This window comes from Seriola dumerili, unplaced genomic scaffold (genome assembly GCF_002260705.1).
Source record: "Seriola dumerili isolate Sdu_G_001 unplaced genomic scaffold, Sdu_1.0 BDQW01000025.1, whole genome shotgun sequence".
In the NCBI taxonomy this organism is placed as follows: domain Eukaryota; kingdom Metazoa; phylum Chordata; class Actinopteri; order Carangiformes; family Carangidae; genus Seriola; species Seriola dumerili.
Genome location: NW_019174280.1, coordinates 12,230,849 through 12,257,799, shown reverse-complemented (window position 1 = coordinate 12,257,799; position 26,951 = coordinate 12,230,849). Strand labels below are relative to the sequence as shown.

Below are 26,951 nucleotides of genomic sequence, written 5' to 3'. Positions count from 1 at the left end.
ACCGAGTGAATGGGTGAAGTTATGGTATAATCCATTCCAGCAGCATAACTATGAGCAAGATTTATATGTTTTTTGAATGTGGAAACCAACCTATTTTACACTTTTGTATAGCCCACATGAGCAGATAGCATCTTGCCACTGAAGTGAATATTTCTTCAGTGAAAACAAAAACATTACTCACCTACATTTACACAACATGCATCTCAAACATAGTACTTTGTGAATGCAGAATGTGTTAGTCATAATTCTGCTTATCTCACATGTGACAGTTCACATTTTAGTGTATATACCAGCCCATTACTGTTAGTTATATGCACCAACACAATCTGTTGAACCTGGAGCCAGCCAGCTGCTCGTATTAATCAAACAGCCCACTTCCCTTTATCACACAAAGCAAATAGTCATAAATGCTCTTATCAGCCTTTCTAATAGTGTGGACGTTACAATCAGATTCATGGTGGCATAAACTATTACATTTCATCTTTATCACATCGAACAATCGCTTCTTTTTCATGAACATCGTTTGTAACCGTCAGATGGCTTGTTGCGTAATGAAATTCAAAGCAGTCTATCAGCTCAAGGGATCTCACACTCTGTTTACTTAGATTTACATATATTTATGTGGATTTTGTTTTTCCACAACAGGCAAACAGGCATGATGAATGTATGGCTGCGGTCCCGTGGGGACATGCGGCTCCCTGCAGAACTGATCTGTGGTCAGGCAACATCCATACTTTACTGTAAAGTCTGGAGAGCCTCAGTTTGTGCAACATTTTATTACAGTGGAGCCTCTTCATCATCTCAACATGTTGTACTGACAAATAAAGACTCTCAGAGTAATGTGAAGATGACACGATTTCACTAATGTCTTTACAAATATTACAATACACAAACCACTGATGTCAAGTTTTGTAAAGTCAGATGTTGTCAGTCACAATATACTGAAAAATATGTCACTTTTACTTGACTATTCACAGCAGAACATGATTCATTTCAACAAGACAACATTTCAGTCAGCAAGGAAATTTAAACAACAGCTTTATATGCAGATGTCTGCAAACAGTTTATATTTTTATTTAGCGTCCCGTGAAAGACACTCCAGCATGCTTCACAATCAAATGTGAGGGAAATTTTCAGACCTCTGCTTTGTATACTCCCACTTTAATTTGGAGCACTTTGATTAATCAATTAATATTCCTTTCTCAAGGTCTTTTTATAAACCTCATCATTAATAAAAGCAGACATTCAATTAGCAGCCAAATCTTGATTGCCAATTTTGTCATAAGTCGCCCTTTCTATGCTTTTTTTTTTTGCTTCGTTATAGTTGGGAGTATGGTGTGGGTAGGAAGAATTAACTAATTTCATTAATCTAATTGTCATCGCTTTCAACCATCCCACTAATAAGTACAAATTAATATGATTAATCAATTTGACGACATAAACTCATTCAATTACAGTTTTTCAAAGGCAAGTGGGTGTGTTGGGGTGATAGGGAGGTGCGGCGAGTGAAGGGAGGTGGGCAGCCGAGCAGCTTGCTCTGTGAGGATCCCAGCCCACAAAATTGAAGTCAAGTCAGGCAATTAGTCATTGTGAATGATAAATAAATGGTGATGAAATGTGGGGGGCAGATTCCACGAACTACAGTCTTATCTGACTCAAGTAAATTTGCTCCTTTTTATGTAGAAAAATAAGCAGACTATAGATTATAAGCTGTTTCTTTTTTTTGTTTGTTTGGTTTTTTTTTTTAGACCAAACTGTCTCCATCTTCCTTTCCAGATATGTTTTCAATATCAGGGACCATGATGGGACAAAAATATTGTCTTTAGATATGATTTAATGCAGACCTGTCTGAGTCTCTTTACGGTACATGCACAGACAACAACTGAGAAAGTACAAGCTCAGTTTTGACATATTCTAACTCAGGTTCTTCATTTTCTTCCCTTGTTTACTGAGCCACAATTAACTGGAGTTGGGACTGAACTTCTCACTAAGAACCACAGGCTGAACAATCTACAGTAAACTACGAAATGAAATGTAAACAATGCTGTTATGCTGCATTTTGAAAACTCTGTGGGTGTGCATTTCTGTCCATGTGTTTCCATATTTTATCCAGCAAACAGAGGGTTTATTGATTTGAATTAGAAGTGGCCAATATGCACAATGTATGTGACAGTGTATGTTACATTATAACATATAAGTATTTTTTAACATCTATATGAGAAACACTTTAAAGGCAAAATAACTTCATAAACTTTAATAAATTCAAAACCTTATAATTAAAGGCTCATTCTTTATCCCATTACTGCAAAAATGAGATAAAAACACAGTTTTTCATAGTATTTCTCATTATAACCTTGGCTACAATGTACAAATGCAATCAGAGCAGAGAGAAAGACTAGGAGAAAAGGACAGATACCACAGCATAAGTTAAAATAATAAAAATTCTCAGTTGCACAAATTCATGTTTTCTCACAGTATATTTTGTAATATAGATCAATCCGGCTTTTTCACAGCATATATTTTGGCTTCTCCTCTTATAACATTAACAATGGCTCTGTTCAATTCAAGTGTCCCACTCACTGTGACGGTGTGTCAGCATGGACAATACCTGGACTCTGAACCTGAAGCAGCTGAACTGAATTCAGCCAGCATTCATTTTAATATTTCCACCTGTGCTTTTACTATGTCAAAATGTCTCCAGTGAAAAGGTCCTGTGATGAGGAGGGCTGTTAATCACGGTCCTAGCAGCAATGTTACAGGCCATAACATAGACTTCAACAACTTTCACAGCCACATACAAAAACACATTTAGATTCTGTATGTGAGGATGACATGTTTGACTACCAAGCCAGCATTTGCAAGGTCATTGATTTAGATGATTTTCCCCTTGTGTTCCTCACTGTAGTCCTAATTCAAATTAGGCGCCTAACTAAGATTCAAATAGTATGAACTACTCTAGATTGATGAGTCTGGAGCCTGTTTACCTGGAGCAGCTGCTGGGGTCTGATTTGTATATTTCAGATCTAGTGTGCTGAGAGGAAGATGTGCTGGCACAGCGCATTGGGTGATGCCCTTTAATGTGCTCTATCTTATCAGCCCAGCATCACCCCTATTCAAACCAATGTCTGATTGAACAGGGTGATGTTGTTTGGGTCTTACATTGGGAATAGTTTATAGAGGCAGCGTCTCTAATTTGTGAAGTGGGGTATTATAGAGGAGACAATTAGACTGAGGTTCGATTGGCGTATAGAGGCTTGGATGCTGACAGTCAAGAGAAGGCTTTCAAATGTCATACCAATTAATCTATCCAGCCATCAAACAATATTCTGGAAACAAAGTCAGGGGGGGCGATCAATCCGCATCACTTTTCTCCTCACCGGGTTATGGGAAAATTGATTTGTCAAACAAAGCATTTTGGAAGCAGTGCATGGACTTGTTCGGGATCCATTAGCCTCCATTGAGCATTTTGTTTAACATAGGATTTTCATCACAGAGAAAATGCAGTGTCCTCAATACTGTGAGCTACAACTTTACGATTTCTGATTTCTTTGTTCTTGCTTAGAAAGCTTTCGAAAGTGCTGATGAAGATTGAAAAGGGCTAACTTCTAATGCATTTGAAAATATTAGGCTGTTGTTTTCTCTCATATGTTTATCTGGTCAATGGACAAAAATCACTTAAAAATGCTACATTTGTTATTAACACACAAACGAACATTATGACAGTCATAAGTCTCACCCCTCACCTCCAAACAGCACTAGGCATTAGTCCCAAGCATCCCAGCATCAGTATTATTGTACACTGTGGGGCTATCCTGCCATCCTATACAGCGTGGCTGCCCTAAGCTGTAGCATGAATTCCCTGTGCAGTGTATTGTTCTAAGACAGAACTGTATCACATTGTGCCCGTCATGCTGTTTTAGAGGGGAGAGAGCTTCCTCTATGGGATTTCACCACCCCCATCCCCTGATAATGTATCTCTCCCTAAAGGCTAGGCCTCCGTGACCTTGTCTTATTCATCGAGGGCGTCTTAAGCGAAAGAACTGAATCCTGAATGGGCCATTTCCCCTCTTTTAACACCCCTTTAATGTCATCAGTGAAATATGAAGTCATTAGGCGATATTAAAACACTGCTGACAAACTAATTAACGGGAGACATTAAACAGGACGGGCTTGATTAATCCGCTTTAACGATTCTTTTTAAGTGGTTCTGGTCAAAATTAATACAGATTTACTGGTGATCTTAAGACAAAAAATACTCTTATGTGTATCAGACCTCAAGGGCAACCTAAAGTCACTGGTCTTTTACCTCCCACTGCTGTCCCTCCCACCCTACCCCCCTCAGTTTCTAAACACAAAGTCCTCTCACAAAGTCTGAACTCACACAGTTGCTCCCTGAGTCAACAAACTGCTGTAGGTTGTTTGGACACAGACTGTAGCTGACTCTATCCTAAAAGATTCTTCAGGCCTTTTTCATGTGGAATTTACTATGACCATGTAGTTACATATATTATTGTTGTTAATTTAAACAATGTTCCATTAACCTGACAAATTTCAATATCCAAGAACTTTTTTTTTTTAGCTCAAATTTAGTATAATGTTCTTCTTCTTATTACCATTATTATTATTATTGATGTTGTTATTGTTGTTACAGTCAATGGTTCCTCGTGTTGAGTAGAAATAGCTTTGTAAATGTCTCCCTCTTGTGGTAAAATTACAGACCCCGGGTGAGCTGTTGGGTATCATATTTCTGTATTTGCAGTGAGTAGTCAGTAACCATTGGAACACGTTTTGAAAAAAATGCCTTATTTAATTTTACAATATTTTAAGCCCTGTTTTGTGTGTTGCATTTTCACATTAATTTGTATGAATATATATACAGTATATATATTTATATATGTGTGTGTATATATATATATATATATAAATAATAATAATGATAAAGTATATATATTTATCATATATATATGATAAATACATGTGTGTTATAAAATAAATTTACATTACATTACATTTTGACCTTAATCACAAGACAAGTGGGACAAGAAGGAAAGAGAAGGAAATACAGACTCGAAAACAAAAGAAGTGATAGCATGTATGAATAAACATTTTTCATCAAAACGTATTTTATATTTCATAACACAGGCACAATCACCACATAAAAAATGGGAGAGAAACGGATGTCGTCACCTGACGACATGTGACGTGTTTCCGTCATCAGCTGTTCATCGACACCACCGTGTCTGAATGGTTTTTGTAAAGTATTTTCCCAAAGCTAAACGGGCAAATTTCTGTCTTTAACGAATAACAGTTTCTAGCTACATATGTGGTAATTAAAAACGTTATCTAATGGGGCCTGTTCCAGTCTGGGAATGAAAATGTAGCTAATTATTATAGGTAGGTCAACGTTAGCTGTTAGCTTTGTTAGCGTTGTTAGCAACTGAGACCCGGCTGTGGGTGAGCACAAAGGCCGTGCACACCGCTTCGCTTTTTAACAATGTATCCCTCCTGGGGAAATTATGGTGGACCTCAGTCGCAAAACTACGCAGGACCTGGGCCTCGTAAGCAACCAGGTGCTAGCCACCCCGGGCCGGCAGCGGGGTTCGGGGGCTTCGAGGCCCCATCCAGCGGCTCGCTGTTCTCCAGCCTGCAGGAGCAGCATCTCCAGCAGATGCAGCAGCTTCAGATGCTGCACCAGAAACAGCTCCAGTCTGTGTTACAACACGGCAACAGTGCCAGTGCGTACGGTGGTGGGTATTCAGGGCCGTGGCATTCAGAGACCTCAGGACATACGGACAGTGCTGGAGCTCAGGCATACTATAAACAAGACGAGACTTCGGCTCAGCCGGCGAGAGGCCCACCTGCTCCCAAGCAGAGTCACCAACAGCCTCCTCCGCCTCCACCACAACCTCACCCCACGGAGCCCCAACCGTGTCCTCCCCCTCCAGAGACTCTATTATCCAAGACGCCGGAGAACACCGGTGCTCCCAAAGCCACCGAGGCCAGTAAGAAGGATTCATCCACGACAGAAGAGGACAAATCCCTACCTTTGCAGGTAACGTCTTGTATGGGTTTGTTTTACATGCTTTGGTGCTAAATCACATCACTGTGATAAATATTTACGCCTTCTTTGCTCCTCCTGCAGACAAAACTTGCGACATAAGAACAGCTTAGTAAACTTTTTTATTGATGTTATAAGAAATTACCCCTTTTCTCTGAAAGAGATGTCCCTGTCCTGTTTTGGTGACAGGATATGTCATGCTTGTGCAAACAAATAAACAAATGTAATGCTTGCAAGTATCACACTGTCCACATCAAATAGGTAAGACAAGTGGGGGAAATCATGTGATATTCAATAAAGGCATTAAAGGTTATGGAATTAAATAATACTCACTGTGTGGTATTAATCACACAGAGACTAAACCAGTATATCTAATGTACTATTTTGTTTTCAGAACTGCCATAACTCATACACTGAGACTTGAAACCCATGTGCAGTGTTAGAGGGAACTAGGGATGTGTCACACACACAAGGAATTGGATCAGGACCAATAAGAGTTTCTATTTTAGTAGATTTGTATCCGCTGCTTTATTTTTACTTGGGATATGCCCACTGCTAAATATAAATACTGATTGGACTTGTTGACAGTAGATTTACTACGGAATTACTTAAATCAGGATTAAGTTTAAACAGCACTGATTGGCACATGCTGTAATGTTGTTCCTTCTGATCAAAGACCACCAGATGCTTTCAGTCAGAGCACAGATGATAATTAGTGAAAATACTCGATGTGGTCTTTGTTAGGGTGAAAAAAGTAGATATTCTTGTCCTCCACAACATGAGGTTGTGTTACTGATAATAAAGTTGACTCTTTGTAATAACAGTGTAATCCATTTGAGCTTGGTAACACATTTGTGCTAGTTAGTTGATAATTACTATTTCATAGAACATTAATACAGAAAGCACAAACTACCCTCAGTAATCACAATATTAGTCAGAAAAATATTAATAATTTAATTCAGCTGTATGGCCTTGTGTTGTAGATGTATAAGGTCAAATGATTAGAGTAGAGCTGTATGATGTGCAATGTTAAGCATGTTAATAAGAAACCAAATAAGTAATATTAAAAGTTAAATCTAGTGTTTGTGAATGTAGTGCGTTTTGGCCAATTCAGGTTTACTATGACCATCACTAAGTCTGTAAAATTTTGCCATTTTCTAGTAACACTCTGAGGACTTAGGGTTTAAATTGAAATAAATGTAAAGCCATTGTGTGTTTCAGGCCACTGACAACGTTTGAAAGTGTTATCCTATCACAGTTTTATCCTGTAACATTGAACTGGGAGGTAAACATTCGCAGTGCCACAGTAAGAACAGATATGTTAGTGCAACTAGCAGGTTTCAGCCTGTGATCTGTTTCAGGGTTTGTAACATAAACGTACTAAGTGAAATGAAACGACACGGTTTCTCGTGTGCTTTCGTCAGACATGTCTTTGTAATTGTTTCATCCAGGAGCAACAGCAACTTTGGTACAAACAGCATCTTCAGAATCTACAGAAGTTAAAGCAAGAGAAAGCCAAACAGAATCAGAAAGAGGGTGATGGTCCTGTGCTGCCACCCGCAGGCCATGGACTTCCTCCCCCTCCTCCAATAGAACCACCGAAAAGCACACCTCCTCCACCCCCTCCAAAAGATGAGCCCCCACTACCACCCCCACCACCTGAGGACTTAAGGGTAAGCATGCCTAACATGGCAGAGAGGGGTTTTTGTAAGAAGTCAAACTTGTCTCGGTCAAAGGGGCGCTCCACTGATTTTACACATCAAAGAGTCTTTACACATCTTGAGGAATGCTACAGGATATGTGATAAAATTGTATGAAGCCTTTTGTGGCTCCAGAGGGAGCTGCGCAAAATCTGAAATATTGAAGTGATGTCACTTGAGTCGGGGTAGATTGGGGCTGAAGACTATAAGTTGGAAAATGGGAACAAAAATATGGGGGTGTGGAGTTCAAAAGAGATGAGGTTACTAGACCTCTGTCGCCTGCTCCTCATCTCTGCTTGAGACTAGCAGTAATGAGCGATTGACACATGGTGTATGTTGTTGAATATTTGTGGAGGTCTGTGCTCTCTGAGTGCCCTTTTCCTAGTTGTACAATGAAACTTATGTCAATAATTTTGTTGCTGTTAATTATTTTTTCACATTCATTGTATTGCTTACTCAACAGCCTTTAAGAACATGCCAAATACAGTTTAAAATAGAGTATACCAGACAGGTTCGGTTATCACTAGATCTAAACATTGTTTATATTTTTTGCATTAATTTTCAGGGTGAAAATGTAGGAAAACCACCTATATTTACAGATACAGTAAGTCTCACCACCCACCCTCCCATTACCATCATGTCCATAAATATTTAGCCCCAATTCTTGTGATAACTGCCATTTCATGAATGTGTGAAGTTCACAAGACTAAAACACATTTATTCTTCCTTCCCTTCTAATGGTGATCAATGATTGTAATAATGTCTGAGGCAGTTAAATCAGTGGGAACATTGATTTTAATTGTCTTATGTGCCCAGTGTAAGTTACAGAAGTGCCCAGGCATACATACTTGACCTTCGTCTTGCTTGTCTGTAGGACGAGGAAGAATTGTGACAATAGAATCTGTACCAAATCGTTTAGATGCCCTCACTTTGCTGATTGTAAATACATTTACTGAGAATGTTGTCGTGTTTGTGTGATTGTGTAATATGTTCTCAGCAATATGTTGCCTCCATCTCAAAAATGTGTCATCTGTTCCGTCACAAACTACCCTCACCTATGTCAAAAATACTCTTTGCAAGTTACAGAGCCATGCTTTGCTTCAATCTGGCCTTGTTTCTGTTTAAAGCCCGAGGTCCCACAAGACCCAGCGGAGGCTGCCCGCCTCCAGCAGTTACAGGCTGCAGCAGCACAGTGGCAGCAGGTACAACAGCAGAGAGCAGGCTTACAATACCAGGCTCTCATGCAACAGCATGAAAAGCTTCAGCAGATCCTGGAAAAATACCAACAGCTGATTCAGCAACCTGCAGACCTTCAGGTAAATTATAGTTTCTTTAGCATTTACTTCTTACTAGTTGTTTTTCGTGGTCTGAAGATTGGCATATACAGAAAGTGAAAGGTGAAAGTTTTAATCTTTACATGTAATGTCTTGATGGTTTCTTCATTCTACATGTACCTTTTATGATAATACTTTAACAAAAAATGAATAACATCCTTTCTTTAATGTCCTTTGTTGCAGTCTATGTCTGCTGAAATGCAGCTGAGGCACTATGAAATGCAACAGCAGCAGTTCACCCCTTTATTTCAAGACTGGGGTCGCTCATTTGCCCTGTGGTATGAGCAGTTCCAGACCTATCCCCACAAAGACCAGCTACAGGACTATGAGCACCAATGGAAGCAGTGGCAGGAACAGATGAATGCCACCAATACCCACCTTCAAGAAAGGGTGGCCACTCTGACTACCATGGTGCCATTTACCTCTGGCCAGTATAATAGTGGGATGATGGGACAATTTGGCCAGTACCCTGGACAAGACATGCAAATGCAACAGCAGTCACTAAACCAGGGTGTGCCGCAATCTCCAGTTGCTGTTGGTCCCAGATCTCAAGGTCCACGGCCCACTGGGTTTGGGCCACATTCAGAATCACCTGCTGGACCCCCTGTAAGAGGAGGTGGCCCTGCTGGCATAGGAGTCAGACCCCCAGGTCCTCCCACACTTCAGCCACCGAGCATCAACAGTGTTAGAGGTCCACGGTCAGTAGGGATTGTTTTGTACCACTGTCATAGCCATTTTGTAATTAAAAATTGTTACATTTGACACAGGGCTGTCACTTTTTTAAAAGATTGAGTTCAGACTAATTGGAACTGGCACCTTCAGTGCATTCAGGAAATATTCAGACCTCTTCACCTTTTTCACATTTTTTTATGTTGAAGCCTTGTGCTAAAACTCGTAAAAACTGAAATAACACATTGACATAAATCTCGCTATCTTATTGGTGCTTGGTGATCTCCTTTTTATGAGCAGACAAGGATGATGTGCCACTTGTTTCTGGTACCCCTGTTGCCTCACGTGGGTGGCAAGCTAGCAGGTGACTCCTTAGATTTGTTATTGTTGCAGAGTAAGGCAGCACTTCTTACAAAGTAGGCAATCTTTGTTGGTAAATTTTCTTATCTTTTGGTGAAAAACCCAAAATGCTTCCATACACTGCTTCTCAGATTGCTGTCTTGATTATCCAATCATAACAGCTTTGCTTGCTTATGTCCTTTTCTATTATTATTGATTAGCTTAGTTTACTGATGCGTGAATAGGCTATTCAATAGATGAAGCCAAAAAGCCAAAGGCAAACTACTTCAAAGCATCTTAGCTTGTAAACAGGTCATTACAGCTTAAATATTTATTTTTTGCTACATTTATACGAATGTTCGAATTGTGACAGGCCTAATTTTAGAATGACTTTTCAAAAGAAAAATTTTCTCATAAAATCAGTTGAGTTTTCAGGTGGGCTGTTGAAATGACGCACAGTACTTCATATGCACAATACATATTTATTGTTTTATAATATTAGGCTGTTGCTGTGTCTTTAAAAGAAAGCTTATCTTAACGTTTTCTTACAATTTTTGTTGTCTTACTTATCCCAGAGGAAACAACCCTAGATTTGACCAGCCACAGCAGCGCTTTGATGGGCCCCCAAGGTTTGACCAACCACAGCAGCGCTTTGATGGGCCCCCAAGGTTCGACCAACCACAGCAGCACTTTGACGGCCCCCCAAGGTTTGACCAACCGCGCCCGCGCTTTGATGGGCCTCCCAGATTTGACCAACCACGCCCGCGCTTTGATGGTCCCCCTAGATTCGATCAGCCACGATTTGGGCAGCAGCCTAGGTTTGAACAACCCCCAAGGCCACCTGGCCCTCCGCCTCGTTTTGAACGCCCACCCGTGCCCCAGCAAAAACAACAGCAAGGCCCCCAACCTAAAGAAGAAACAGCCACTAAACAGCCTGCCAGTATTGAATCCAAGACTGTTGGAAAATCAGCCACGCCACAGTCTGAAAAAGAAAAAAGTGAATCTGAAAAAGTTGAGAAGGTAAATGCTGAAGACTTGACAGATGACAACTTACTCGGAAATGATGGTTTTTTTGTTCAAAGTGACCCCATTCCTCAGACATTACAGACAAACCCAGAGAAATCAGATGGCAATGAGGCCTCTGAAAAAAGTGAAAATACTAAACCTGTTAACAGCAACCCTTCAGTAACTGCTTCTTCCTTATCAAAAAATACTGTTGCTCAAAATCCCCTCAAACCAGATGGACCATTGACAAACAGCAAACCCCCAGTGGTACCAAAACCCCCAGTAATCCAGCAGGAGCCACAAGCTTCTGGCCAAATGCAGTCAAGACCAGAGCCTCCAAGGCCTCCTCCTGGTAGGGGTCGAGGCCAGCCCCCAGTGCCTGTTCAGGTGCTTGGGCGAGGTCGTGGGCAGAGGGGCCGTGGAGAGTTCAGAGGATCAAACACTGTCCCGCTTGGGGAGGAGATGGGAGAAATGTCCTATGATTACATGCCACCGGAAGAGGAGTTGGGGATGCCAGAAGAGCAGCAAGAATATCACTGGCAAGATCCTTCATACAAGGAGTTTGGAGGTGAGGAGTCTGAGGTGCCCCCTGAAGAAATGTGGATGCCGGAGGACCATCACTTTGCAACAGAGGAAGAGTATTATGAAGAGCCAATGGGAGGACCCCCTATGGGGAGAGGAGGACCCCCAATAATGAGAGGAGGGCCCCCTATGGGTAGAGGAGGCCCACCTATGGGTAGAGGAGGTCCACCTATGGGGAGAGGTAGACCGCCTATGGGGAGAGGAGGTCTACCTTTGGGTAGAGGGGGTCCACCTATGGTTAGAGGAGGTCCACCTATGGTTAGAGGAGGACCACCTATGGTTAGGGGAGGTCCACCTATGGGTAGAGGGGGTCCCCCTATGGGTAGAGGGGGTCCCCCTATGGGAAGAGGGGGTCCCCCTATGGGAAGAGGAGGACCACCTATGGGAAGAGGAGATCCAGCGGACAGGCACTGGGAAGAACCTGAATCAGTGGAGTACTCAGAGGAAGATGACCCTTACTGGGGAGAAAGGAGACCTCCTCCAATGAGAGGAATGAGACCCCCATTTCCACCTGGCCGAGGTCGTCCTCCACGTGGTCATCCTGGTTTCATGCCCCCAGGACGAGGACGTCCCCCTCATCCAGTACATGGGCCAATGGATCACGGGCCATTAGGCCATGAAATGGACACTGATGAGACTGAAGTTGATCCAACAGGGCACCCCATGTATCATGGACATGACCCTCACAGCCACCCGATGCATCCTGATGTAGGAAGACGCAGGCGTTGCATGCCACCACCGCCCCATGAAATGATGGATCCTATGGAGGAGCCTTTGTACGATGAAGGAATGGAGAGAGACTTAGGGTGGCGACCGCCACATGGCATTGGTCCCCCTCTGCCTCCACATGAGATAATAGATAGGGGAGGAATGAGGAGGAGACCTATGGGTCGAGGAATGGCAAGAGGTATGTGGCGGCCAGGTCCAACACATGAGGAGTATGAAGAGGGATATAATGAGGGTTACGTTGAGGATTATGGTCATGGGGAAGACGGATATCGCTGGCGGACACCACAGGACTATCCTCCTGATGACTATCGGCCAGAGGCCAAGTACTATGAGTCTGAATGGGACAGAGATCGTGCGCCTCCTGAGAGGGACTATCCCCCCCGCATGCCTCCACCAGAGTCCTACAGGGATGGCCATTGGCTAGAGGAAAGAGAAAGAGAAAGAGGTCACCCATATCCATATGATGAGCTTAACAGGGGTAGAGGAGAACTTAGAATCCGTGAATACAAGGATGAGCCACCATACCGACAGGAAGAGCCACCATACCCACCACCACCCCCTTCAGAATGGGATAGGCCTTCAAGACTCCCTCCGCCACCAGAGAGAGGGTATCCTCCTGACTATGAAGATCGCAGACCTCGTTATGAGGACCACAGGGATGAGCCTCCTTTGGATAAACCTCCCCTTCCTGCTGCACTTGTAACGAACTTACCAGAGAGCTCAGTTGAACCTGCACCACAAGGAGCAAGTGGAGCAAATGTACTTGCTCTCTCTCAACGTCAGCACGAGATCATCTTGAAAGCTGCTCAAGAGCTTAAACTTATACGGTAATTTCTAGACTTTCATTGTTGATTAATACATTATATAATAGGTTCATGCACATTACATTCTGACTTAGCTCTTGTGGCATCTAGTTCTGCTGATTGCAGTGTTGTTAATTGTTAGCCTAGGTTTTGAAATCTTCACCTGCGATTTCTGCCTCCATCCAAAAACAGGGGAGGTGAATGGAATTGTGGTCCTTACATCATAAAACAGCTTAACTGACTTACCTTTACACATGGCAGTGATCGAAATAGAAGGCTGTTTTGCTTTTCGGCTGTTTTGCTTTTCGGCCATTTTGTTACTGTATTGCCTACTCTACTTTATGGTTGAATGGATTTTGTGCAACTTTTAGGTGAACTTATCTACATTATAACATTCTTTTGGGTTTACAGGGAACTGCAGGAGGGGAAGACCACTGGTGCTGAACCTCAGCCTGCACCAGCAGACGTCTTGCCTGAGCTTCCTGCTGGTCTTCTCGGTTTGGAGATCCCACCGGACGTCAGGAATGTTTTGAAGGTAAGTGATAGTTACCAACAAAGACTGCATTGTTGTAAGAATCGCAAGACCATTGGTTATGCAAATTGATTCAAAACACATGGCATGTAAGGAACAGCATGGCCACTAAAGGACACAAGGCATACTTTGCATTTTCCATATATTTTCAGTAAATCTATTTTAATTATATTTCAACTTTGCCATTTTATAATTAACTGCTGTGATATCAAATCGGTCATCCTCAGGGCATGACTGCAGCAGCACAGACAGCTGCAACTGAACCTGTGCCTTGGGATGCAAAGCCTGCTGCCACAGATTGCCAGTCAGTCCTCTCTGCTGCTCCCACAGCTCCAGTGATACCAAAGACTGTGGATTATGGACATGGACATGGTATGAGAAGCAAAAAAGAATATATTTCTTCATTTTAACAGATTAAGCAAATTATCTTTCCAGACACTGTTGCTGATATTGACACTAATTTCAGAGCCTGGTGCCACTGTTGAGCGGATCTCTTACGGTGAGAGAATTGTGCTAAGGCCTGACCCGGTGCCATTAGACAGGGGTTATGAAAAAGGTGAGTTTCAATACTGTCAAGCTTATATTTTTCTACTCAGATAGAGCTTGTTTATGCAACTTTCTTACCATTGTTCACTGATGAACTATTTAATTCTCCTCATAGAACCCCTTGGTTCCAGAGATCCTTATAGCAGAGACCTGTATTATGAGAGACGATCAGACCCTTACATGGACCGCCGGGAGTACAACAGAGAGAGGGAGTTATACAGAGAAAAGCCTCCACTTGAATATGAAAGAGAAAGATTTGAGAGGGAGCGCTATCCCCCAAGAGAAAGAGATGACAGGTAACATGTTTCCTCTGTGGCTCTGACACTCCTTTTTTTTTTTTTTTTCAAACTGTGGGGAAGTGTACTGCTTCCGTACATATATAATATTCTTTTCTGTTTGTCTGTTTTTGATTCAAGCACACAGTCCATGGTTGAGGAAAGGTACTATATCACACTGTGTCATACATTGTGATTAGTCATCAGTGTGTGCCAGTTTGAAACAAGAAATTCTGTTGAGGAAATGAAACTTAATACAACTCCTCCCCTGTGTAGATCTCCACTGGCACCTCCTCTACGCTCAGGATACAGGGACAGAGAGTGGGATCTTCGAGAGAGGGACCGAAGTGGCAGTCGTGATCGAGATGAACATTATGGAAGGCCTAGCTACGATAGACCTCCATACGAGCGTGCTGGACTTGACCGCAGTGGGCCTGAGCGTTACGGCCATAGCTCTTCACCTTACGGTATGTTCAGTTCCACATCTGTTAACAGATGTGTGTTCACATGCACAACTGTGTTTGGTAGAACTTCAACTTTTTACACTTAAGTCCCAAGTTTTTTTGTGACTAAAATTAGATTTCTGCATGATAGAGGGAATGTGGGGAAACAGTTTTATAAGCAGTAAATTGCATTTATAATTGGAAAAAAATTTAATTTCATACAGTGGACAGAAGAAGTTATCCAGAGGACCGAGGGGCTCCCACTGCACCACCTCTACCACCTCCACCTCAGCCACCTCCACGAGTCGAGAAGAAGCCAGAAATCAAGAATATTGATGATATCCTCAAACCACCTGGCAGATCATCTCGGCCTGAAAGGGTATGTGTTACTGCTTCAGTGTTTCTTGATGTATCTACAGCACATTGTTACACTATATAATAGTGAGGAGTCCTCATTCAAGCTATTTGTTTTAACAGATTGTCATAATAATGAGAGGGCTTCCAGGAAGCGGAAAAAGCCATGTTGCAAGGCTTATACGGGTGAGTGGAGTTATACCAGCAAATCATAGTGTAATATAATTATAATGTAATGTAACTCAAGTTTAAGCACAATATACTACAACAATAAGAACAGTACTCATAGAGCCTGTAAATGTGTCCTGCAAAAATGTTTTTGACATAACAAATGTTATTATCTTTTGTAACAAAGAAAATAGAAATATGAAAACATAGCTTTTCAATCTTGTTAACAATATCAAGGACAAGGAAGTTGATTGTGGTGGTGCCCCACCGAGAGTTCTTGTTTTGGACGACTACTTCATGACCGAGGTTGAGAAAGTTGAGAAAGACCCAGACACAGGCAGGAGGGTCAAAACCAAGGTGAGTCTCATATACAACAGTAACAAAAATGGTACTAGAGTATACTGTTTGATGAAAATGAAATAAAAATATACGTATTCCAGTTACTGTTGTATATATTATAAACAATGTAACACAAAAATCTGTTTTGCAGGTTCTTGAATATGAGTACGAGCCAGAGATGGAGGATACCTACCGAAGCAGCATGCTTAAAACATTTAAGAAAACTCTGGATGACGGCTTTTTCCCCTTCATCATTTTAGACACTATTAATGACAGGGTTAAACATTTTGATCAGTTCTGGAGCGCAGCCAAAACTAAAGGCTTTGAGGTGAGTTGTTCATGAATGAGACATAAAAAAATGTTGTTCCAGTTGTTCCCTGTGCTAAAGAGGTGTTTTTTCTTTCTTTTTTAAAATTTCAAGGTGTATCTGGCTGAAATCACTGCGGACACTCAGACTTGTGCGAAGAGAAATGTGCATGGGCGTACGGTTAAGGATATAATGAAGGTCTGTAAGATCGATTAGCTCTTGCAATACAATCATGAATGTCGACTGAAGCTCATAAACATAAAGGGAACACTTCTTAACGAAGCATTTTGTACACAGATGTCCAACAACTGGGAGCCCTCACCACGTCATATGGTGCGCTTAGATGTCCGGTCCCTGCTTCAGGATGCTGCTATAGAGGAGGTGAGGTCTTCAAGACGGTTTTCAAAATATTATTATACTGTATTATTGCTCTTGTTCATTAACTGAGCTAAACTAACTTGTGCTTGTGTTATTAGGTTGAAATGGAAGACTTCAATCCCGATGACGAGCCCAAGGAACCCAAGAGAGAAGAGGAAGAAGAGGGTGATCTGGTAGGACATGAAAAAACTTACATTTACAGCCACTTAGATGTCAGAATCATTTCCACTTATTTGTATTCCCATCTATCACATCACAAGTTAATATTAGGTGGTAGTCTTGAAATAATATTATTGTTTTATTTTACACCAGTGAAAGAGACAAAATAGGTGAAATTTAAGTTAATTTGTTAAAGTTTATTTTATTTGTCTATTTATTTGAATGTTTATGTAGTAATTATCAGGTTTACAAAGAGGAGCAGAGCAGAGGAGGAAAAAATAGAAGGGAGCAAGATGGAGACAGTCAAAATACTGTAATGAATCAGCCCAAAAATAAAACTACAGCTAGGAAAAAAGTTTTAAAACTCACATGGCTGCTGTAGAGCCACCATCAGGAAAAGTGTTCCTAAACTTCAGTCTGCATCATTTTGGATGAGGCTGAACCATTTCACTCAGTTTACATTTTCTTTTATTGAAAGGCGTATTTCATCAAAATAAAGAAATGAAAACAAAATAAAAACTTAAAACAAAATCCAGGATTGAAAAAAGAGAAAAAAATGTTGATAGCATGTCTATTTCTGTTTTTAAAATTTTTCGTTTAATATTTTTAAACGTTTTTGTGCGTAATCAACTGCTCATTAATTTCTATTATGAAATCCTAACAAAATGTTTATTTATGCGTCAAATGAATTTCACAAAGATGAGGTAAATATTGTCTCAGATGTCAAAGACAGTGTTTACAGTAGCATTTATCAACAGACACTTGAGTTTTACGGCACTAATATAATTTCTTATCTAGCTCTTAAGATGTTGTACAACTATTCTGGTGAAATTTTAACAAACTATTGAAAAGTAAAATTTTACTAAGCTAAAGTGTTGATACAATCAGAGTGATGGACTCGTAATATCCATCACGTTTTAGTCTAAGATCCTCCTCAGTTGTGTCTACAGTTGGATGAAACCTTTAAAACTGTAGCACCTGTGACTAGGTAACTGGTTTTGAAATTTTCAAAACTTAAATCTATGGTACTACCTTCAAGGGGATTGTCCCATATGGAGTTCCAAAGCTTGAGCACAAACTGGAACGCTGGGCCAAATGTCATGAATGTGTGATCATCACGTCATTGTAGTAAGGGGAAAGAAGGAAAAGAACAACATTGAAAACAACCGGACATCGGCCTCGTGCCAACAGTCACCTAATAGTCAAACAACAAATCTGCTTTACCGGAAACTTTGACCTTTAACTAAATGGTCATATTTTTGTTACTCGTGTGTCCTAACAAATGTGTTAATCAGACCAACCAGGTTTTTCTATGCTGAGGTTATTAAGGCCATCACTTGTAGAAATGACTTGATATACTAGTTTAATGTTCTTCAAATGTAAGTGCAAATTAAATGCATTAATAGTGAGAATGGATTTCCTACATGGCAGCACTGCCTGCCTTCCTCCACCACAATAACAGCTGGCAGTTTTTCATCTAAAAACACTAAAGCTTGAACTGCTAAAAAATGTTTCTCGTCTAAAATGTCTGTAATACCTTTTTAGTCATTATTAATATGTGGTTCAGAAACAACAACAAAATACATATGTGATCATTTATACATTTACACAAAACTACTTTTTTAAATTCCTATTATTAGCTTTCAATGAGCTGCAAGTACAAAAAACATTTTTGCAGCCTTTGTTCCTCATACCAAACAACCATTAAAAAAAAAAAACACTTTTAATCATGTACATGCTTTTGCTCTTTATACTTTACATCAGTGTTGAGAAATATGACAAAGACCTTCGTGCCATTAAGGTTCCAATAGTGCCTCATGGCACATCGGTTAATACGGTCCATACGAGCATTATAAATGAAAATGCTGTTGTAACATGAGACATTTCTTTTGAGACCATTATTGCTTCAAAATCACATACTCGAGCTCTGTACTGACTCTGCCTTTTCATGTCTTTTGTGTTGACCACATTTCATGAGTTGACTTTGACATGATTGAAATGTGTGTAAACAAAATTCATAATTTTCTGTAGTTAGCTTTAGCCCTTAGGGGTTAGACAAAGTGCAGTCATGTAGTTACACACAATTAACACTCCAGAAGATGCATAAAAGTTTATAATTTCCCATTTAATAGAGATTATGGTCAATGACAAATAGACAATTTATTGCTGGTAAATATTGTTTTACCGTGCAGTAATTCCACCACTGAGTCATTGATCAAAGATGTTCCTTCATTTATCACATTAAAGGATGAAAATATGCTCTGCACAGAATTCAAAATAGTGACTCAAATGCTTCTACATGTGTGCATTAAACTCACTATTGCCTAAGACAACCAGGAAAAATGTATATAGTTTTCTAGGGTCTAAGAATGAAAATGTAAAGCTGCTCTGATCATTGTTTCAGTTATCCAGTTCAGACCTGCAGTTTCACACCGTGCAAGCGTGTCGTCTTTTTATTTAGATTTTGATAGTGGTCAAAGGCTGAAGTCACGGCCACCGTAACCTTAAACCACACTAACTGTTTGAACTGTTGGTCTAAAACTACTGCATAGTGGCTCTACAGATAAATCATACTGGGCGTGACATTGAACTCTACCAGGTTTGATTGCTGAAACCATCACAGTTTCTAATGTACAGAGTAATACTTTTATAAAAATGCCTCCAAAAACTCCATGAGGGTCTCCGGCACCTCCAGTGTTTGAATCTCAAATAAGAACACAGCAATCACCACTGAACTTGAGAAACATGCGGTGGTCTAATGGTCTGTTGTCAAGTCGACAAATATTCTGTAAACTTGTTAATTTGTCGTTTACAATCGTGCTCATCACTGCCTGGACTGTTTTAACGCCTCCAAATTAGCTTTCTTCAAGACAAATGTATTTGAAATGTTGCACTTGAGTAGCACTTATATTGCTCAAAACTGTATTAATCCATATTCCATCTTGTATTTATAAACAAACACATTCATTTAAAGAAATTAAATCATTTCACGTGACAAGGTGATTGTGGACTGTTTTAGATTATATAAAAAGTTTTACTCCTTTTTGTTGTAAATCTTTCCTGACATCATACACAAACTGTTGAGGATGAAATCAAGAAACATTTACAACAAAAGAAATACGGACATATTTCTCAGAAATAATCTTACATCAAATAAGACATGAAACACATATCTAATGGGTGCATCTATGCCTTCCTGTGTGTTGATGCAGGGAACCCGAACACAGTACATGTACATGTACATGATAAAACAACACTATGGAGTTAACTTTGTCAGAAAGAATTATCCGTTAATCCTCTTAAAGCAAAAGGACACTGCTGTGTTTAAGCCACTATTATTACTACTGGCTGTAAGTCAACTGACATTAACTCAAAAATCCTTAATACTTTTGGAAATATGTTTAGTTTATCATTAATCAGGTGAGATTATTGACAGTGTAATAGTGAGTATTAACAATATAATATTTTAATATTTTTCTTGAAAAAAGGGGACAGTGGTGCTACACCATTTTACTCTGCTGTGGCACCATCATTCCTCCCTAAGTACAATGTTAACATCTGACCACATCTAACTGTAATGCAGGGTGGTGTGTTATCTGTTGTACTCGTGACCACACCATGGTGATGTAGTGTTGCACAGCAGCATACAGTGAAGTGCTTTACTGCACAGGGTGTGGACAGCATGCAGCAGCAGCACAAGCAGAGTATCCAACCTGAATGTAGTTCTTCTTTTTTTATAATAATTTTCAGTATTTTTCAGTGAAAGTCTGTAGTGAGAAAGTGTGTCTTCTATGTATTATTATGATCTGAGCAGACCATGGCTGTTGGCTTGTAAGACAGCAGGTTGCCTCCTTTTCTCAGCTCTAAGCATCAAGTTTTGTTTCATACATTCAACTCTGAAATCAAAGCGCCGGAACTTGGATTAAACCCGCGCAGATGCTGCTGGGAGTTGAATTTGCAGCATTATTGTCATTCAAGTTTTTTTTGTTTGTTCCACCTGTGCATGCTTGCAACAAACAGACCAATGCTGGTATATTCAGCATAATTTTACCCACTTTGAACACTGTCACAAGAAAGAAATTAAATATACCAAAAAAAATATCAACCTGCTTAAAGCTCCTACACACCAAACATCCACCCACACAGGTGTTTTCACTTACCACACCTGATTAGACTGTTTGTCAGGACTGGGTGGGCGTATATACAGACTGTGCTTGATTGACAGCTCTGTGACGGCAAAGCTCCGCCCATTGTCAGCCTTAGCAGAGGTCTAAGGAGGAACAGTAATTAAAAACACCTGTGTGGGGAACAAGGCTTTAAAGTTTTGCACAAAAATTAAAACGGCCAAAGAAATATTTTGACCAATGTGGATTACAGAACATTATTACATCCAAGTTTTTAAAGAAAGCCAAACCAAAATGATAAAATAAACAGCACAATAACAAATTAAAGTTGCACATAAAAATAAATAAATATATTATATACATACATATATATATATATATATGTGTGTGTGTGTGTGTGTGTGTATATATATATATATATATATATATGTGAACTTAAGCTTGGCAGTCATTTTTTATTATCCAGCACTTACCTGGTACTCTGTGATCCCTTCCCTCTTAAAACTTTGCCCCCTGTTTAACACCAGTCGCTTGATGTGATTGTTGACTATTTGTCATATACCTGGATTTTTCCATTTTAAAAAGCGGGCTAAAATTTTATCCAGATCAAAGCTACAGCACCTCATGTTTAAAAAAAGTGTCAGATAATTCAAAGCAGCGACTCACCCCATTCACCTCATCTGTGGAAAAATGTTATATGCCAGTTTGTTTTCTGAAAGAAGCCAGGTTCTCACCACAAACACTTAACAAAGAATAAGGAGGTTAGAAGAAAAACATGTCAATAAAAAATCAAAACAAATTTGAACAAAAAGAGATCAATGATGTAATGTTTTTTTTACCTAAAAGAAACAGCAAACATTTTAAATCTACAAATGCAACTTTAATCAGCTTTAGTCATTTTATTTTATGACATATTACCGGGAGAAAAGGTTTTGGCTGGTTTCCATTTCACAGTTAAGGCTATGACCTGTTAACTGTTTCCTTAAATGAACATCAGCCCAGCTGGAACAAAAAGGCGCCATCTCTGTAAATGCCAGTCACATGAGTGCTGATCATAACTTTGACCCTTGTCATAGCATGCAGCTATCCAAGATAACTCTAAGAACAACAAACAACAAACTTATTGAATACATTGAAAGTTCCTAAAAAATCAGGTCTTACAAAATGTATCAGAATAATAAAGTAGCATGTTCTTACTTAGGAACTGGCTAGAGCTGATAGTGGACTGTCAGCAATTTGCTGTTAGCTAGCCAGCCAAATTACATCAGAGTGCAGCTTGACAGCTGAGGAGTGGTTAGGAAACAGTGATGCTATGTCACAAAGCCCATGCTGCACTTTTTGTTTATGAATGTTGTCTTGTTCATTTGTGTAAACGTTTGAGCAGCAGTACTGCAGACTCAGTCTCATGGGAGTTTGTTCTTTGTAATCTTGTGAAAATTTTGGGGAAAAAATGGGAATCAATGTTCAATGTGTTAATCACATTATCATTAGCACAGGCAAACTACATGATTGGAGATTTAGTTACTAGTTTTGCTTTTGAATCTTCTGGCTTGAGAACACGTAAAGGTTTGCTTGACGAAGGAACAGAATCTGTGTCCTCCAAAGCAGAGCACAGGTGTTGTCCATTCTTACTTTCTTTTTGCATGTGGTCAAGAACAAAGACTTAGTCTGAACACATTAGTTTCTCTCAACTTACAAGATGAAAATGTTTGTATGCCAGTGTTACACTATGTGTCCTAACTAGACAATTTCTCATGCAGACTCATCCTTCGGTTGTCTTTGTCTTTTTTTTTTTTTTTTTTACCTCTGATGAACCAGTCTCCTCTCTTTTCAGCCAACCCCTTTTCCCTGCTGTCTCTCTCCTCCCCTTCCCCCTGTCTCACCGAGATGTTTAACCATTGCAGTGTTTCTTTATATAATATAGGGCTACATTCCAAAAAGCAAATGGGAGATGGACACGTCTGAGGCAAAACTTGGTGGGTATTTCAATTTGTTAGTCTTTATTTTATGACTGATAACTCAGTCTTTTATCTCTGTAATACAGAGATACACTGCATTTAAAGCCTGAAAATACTGGTCTGATTTTTAATGTTTTATAATTGTATCTTGTTATCTAATTATGCATGTGAATTATGTTATAACAACGGAAGCTGTTCATGTTGTAATTTTTGTTTTCAACTTTTAAGAAAACATGGTTGAATGTACTGTGAGAATGAAAAACTCAGGTTCTGCATTTAAGGCTGTAAAGGGGGAAGTGTGCCTTTTTGCCTTCTTTATTTTTAAACCTAATGTGCGTGAAAACACAAACATGGTCATAATTTCTACAAATCCCAAGTAAATGAGGAGAGAAACTGAGTAAGAAACATTGTCTCCTCTCTGCATTATGATGGGGTTGTACTTGTTGCAATTGCCCAATGTTTTGATATGCGATTGAACACGAAGGAGAAACTGCTAAAACTGATAATGCCAATTGGCTGAATTTGGCTTTTCAAGGATTTTTGAATGTTGAGATGAGGCTTTTATAGGATGGCTGAGGTGACCTGAACAGTTATCTTCCATTTGTACAGACAAGTTGGATGGTCTGGGGAGCAGTGGGAAGCGGAAACGTGAAGGTGAACAAACGGCAGGCCTGGAGGACTACCTTCAGCTGCCAGACGATTATGCCACACGCATGTCCGAACCAGGAAAGAAAAGGGTAATTTGACAATGCTGCACTTCAAAGATGAAGCTTTTGTCTTGTTGAAGTGTATTTGTTAGTGAGGCAACACAAAATGTTTTATGTGAAAATCCAAGTACTCCAGGGTTGTTTTTGGTTTGGAAGAACACTATTTTGTGTAATATTAAATGCTGAATAATGTAACCGATTTACCTGAAATTATGCCCGTTTATCAATTTTTCTGCTTGTAACACCACACCCTGGTTGTTTCCCTGTTTAAGGTGCGGTGGGCTGATCTTGAAGAGCAGAAGGATGCAGATCGAAAGCGTGCTATTGGCTTTGTGGTGGGTCAAACGGACTGGGAGAGAATAACGGATGAGAGTGGTCAGCTGGCACAAAGAGCTCTGAACCGTACCAAGTATTTCTAAGAAGATAATCTTATCCCTCTTTTTTTTCCTTCATGGAAAGGTAGGTTTGTTACTCTTCTTTAAAATGTTAGCATGGCTGTTAGAAGTTAGAAGAGTAATCGTATTTGTGTCAAGCAAACAAAAGTGGTGATTAGTATCCCAACTACAATTTCAAACATTTTCATAGTGATACACTTTTAAGGACTTGATGAGGACATGTTTGAGAACTTTTCTTATTACATGCCCTCTATTGAAAATAAGTGATCAATAGTTTCTTTAATACATGTGAATGGAAGTTGTAAGTCCAGATCCAGAAATGATAATAAAAACCACATTTTGCAAAATATTTTTGAATCCCTTCTTATCTCACCATTGTTCAGCCAGTCATTTCCTCAAAGACCTGTCTTATGTTTCCAAGCTTATTCACAGTAAATGGTAAATATAAAAAGCTATGAATAATTCCAAAGTAACTTTTGAATGGGAGCATATGTTTTACCTATTGAGAACTACACTTGTAATGACTTCTATGATGATGCAAACACAGTTGTAACGTGCTGTAGAGTGATGATTAAAAGAATCTATCTGCATTTACAAGACTTTAATTTATAGAAAAAAAAGTCTTTTGATTAGCACATATAGCCGATTAACTTATATAGTTATAAGTTAATTGATACATGACACTAATCTGTCTTTGGCCAAATTATCAGTGATTTCTTTTCTCTCTACAGGTGTACAGAATGTGAAAGAACTGAAGCTGACTCGTGATGAAACATGAGACTCTCCAAGGTGATAATCACCATAAGATATCAAATTCTTAGTTATACATTGATAAGGATGCAGTATAGTTTTTTCCTATTATTTTTAAAGGCCACTCTGGCTATTCACCAATTAATTTGTAGTTTATGATTCTGTGCTACTTCTGGTCATGTATCCTGTATTAGGTCATGGTTCTTGCTGTTTTATACTCTTCATGCTTTATGTACTGTATTCCTGTAGCACTGTTTTTTGGTCCATGGATACTTTGAAAAAAGACAATAAAAGTTTCACAAAATCACCAACTTGGGGAGTCTTACTGGACGATGTCACCTGGGTTTCATCAACAAGAAGCCCTAAAAGTGTTTGTTCGTGGTGGCAGAATCTGCTAGAAATGACAGCGCAGATCATTTGGGCTGAAAAAGAGTGAGTCTGACTTCACTTGAGTTGCCCTTGTTTTTAAAGAGTGGCTGTATTTAGGTTTGCCACAGTTAAGTTGGGAGAATGAATGAAAGAGAATAAACGGCAGCATGACAGATTTGTGATGTGCCAGGTCCTTAAGTGCATGTTAAATGTCCAGCCACGTTTACGTTGGCTTAGACAATTCACATGACAGTTTCTTAAAAGACAAATTAAATTTTTGCATCACTTTACTGTTTTACACCTCAGTGGATCGCTTCGTAGCTCCATAATGACGGTGTTTTTGCCATTTTCTTTGTCTAAAGTTTTTATTTTTTAAATAATTTTCAGTTAAAAGAAAACGACACTGGGACATAATTGCAGATAAGAAGTCAGCGCCAATTTTACTTGGTTTTTACATTGGTTTACCGACTGGTTTACTTTTGTTACACCTGTGCTTGTTGCAGTATTTTCTTTGTCTCAGCTTGTTGCTTGAATGGGTTTGCAAGTGTCAGAAGATGGGTTGTAATTTAAATACATGGTTGCGGAACAACCTCAATCTTGTTTAAAACCTGCAAATATGATGGTAAATTATAGTGAATTATATTAGAGAATAATTTTGAATACGAGGAAAGTCCTGATGCCTCACAATCTCAGAGTGCATGGACATTTTACAAGGCTCCAGAGGTTGCCAGTTTCAAAGATACCAAATGCGTCTTGACAGGGAAGTAAAGTCGGGAACAGTGGGGATCAAGTGCCTTGCACTTCAGTTAAACTTTTAATCAAGCTTAAAACAACTGACTGCAAATGTATCTGGACTATACACAAGTTAAAAAGACGGTGTTGAATACAGAATATCTGCAATGACTGCTTAGTAGGGCTGAACAATTAATCAAAATATTATCAAAATCGCAATACGGCCAACTGCAATATCCAAATTGCAACAACTGCAATTTTTTTGAAACAAGTAAAATGTGTTACAACATACTATAAATGAAGCATAGTGGTGCTACAGCGATGCCCCACATGTAAAGGAACATGCTTGCTTGCAAATATCACATCAGCATTTTTATATATTTTTTCACTGAAAATGAAAGGCAACAATGACCATTCCAACTGTAATCATGACTCATATTGCAACCACAATATCTGCCTAAATAACCCTTTTTTTAATTTATTTATTATGTTTTTGCATATCGTTCAGCCCTACTCCTTTGTGTGATAAATTTTAAATATACAGTGGAACATTTAATAATGTATTAGTTTGCCACATCACAGAAGTATGCTCGTAGATTTATTGGGTTGCCTTGCTGCAGTTGGGTTTTCTGAGCAAGTCACTGATTATCATGGTATATCAATAAATCAATATATCAATATATGCAGGTGTATTCAAATTTTACATCTACAAACTTTGCACTTGAGAACCAGGGAATCCAGTATTTTCGAACATGAGAAATTTTCATTTGGAGCATCAACATTGAAGACCAAGCGAGGACCAGTTACAAGTGAAAACACAACGCTGCTGATGAAGATTTGATTTGTCTATGGACAGCCAACGACACTATGGTTTGGAAAGTGGATGAATACATATGGTAAGTATGGAAGAGAGAAGGAAACACTTATATTATTTGTGAGGGGTGAGTGAGACAATTTACTGATTCAGTCATTTTTGAATTCATGTAATTTCCATTTTGCATACCCTGTACATACATGCAAATAACGAGTTCTGCTCAATATTAAAAAATGTTTTTCTCATATGGTGTGGACCTTATTTTGTTCTTATTAAAGACAAATACACCCAAAAAAAAAAAAACCAAAATGCGTTCTCTGTTGTACTGTGTGATAAACTGTTTTCACAATCGCAAAAAATATGTATTGTTGCTATAGAATAT

General features: G+C 39.4%; 1 protein-coding gene across 1 annotated transcript; it reads left to right on the top strand.

Annotated features, from left to right (window-relative positions):
* Window positions 1–5,301: 5,301 nt before the first annotated feature.
* ylpm1 (YLP motif containing 1) lies at window positions 5,302–24,951 on the top strand. The gene is made up of 23 exons (XM_022737914.1): window positions 5,302–6,052; window positions 7,510–7,731; window positions 8,324–8,362; window positions 8,886–9,074; window positions 9,276–9,790; window positions 10,676–13,243; window positions 13,631–13,754; window positions 13,979–14,123; window positions 14,218–14,307; window positions 14,413–14,593; window positions 14,714–14,737; window positions 14,849–15,039; window positions 15,240–15,394; window positions 15,493–15,555; window positions 15,775–15,894; window positions 16,028–16,204; window positions 16,298–16,381; window positions 16,481–16,564; window positions 16,660–16,734; window positions 22,769–22,820; window positions 23,412–23,539; window positions 23,782–23,968; window positions 24,636–24,951. The coding sequence occupies exons 1-22, from the start codon at window positions 5,495–5,497 to the stop codon at window positions 23,926–23,928; spliced, it is 5,931 nt and encodes a 1,976-aa protein (XP_022593635.1). The 5' UTR covers window positions 5,302–5,494; the 3' UTR covers window positions 23,929–23,968; window positions 24,636–24,951.
* Window positions 24,952–26,951: the final 2,000 nt, after the last annotated feature.

Bases quoted from the DNA above. Each gene is read 5' to 3' on its own strand.
- ylpm1 (XM_022737914.1), top strand. From the start codon at position 5,495: ATGTATCCCTCCTGGGGAAATTATGGTGGACCTCAGTCGCAAAACTAC. The intron at 13,755-13,978 runs GTAAGTGATAGT...GGTCATCCTCAG, and splicing joins ACGTCAGGAATGTTTTGAAG to GGCATGACTGCAGCAGCACA. The intron at 14,594-14,713 runs GTAACATGTTTC...TTTTGATTCAAG, and splicing joins CCAAGAGAAAGAGATGACAG to CACACAGTCCATGGTTGAGG.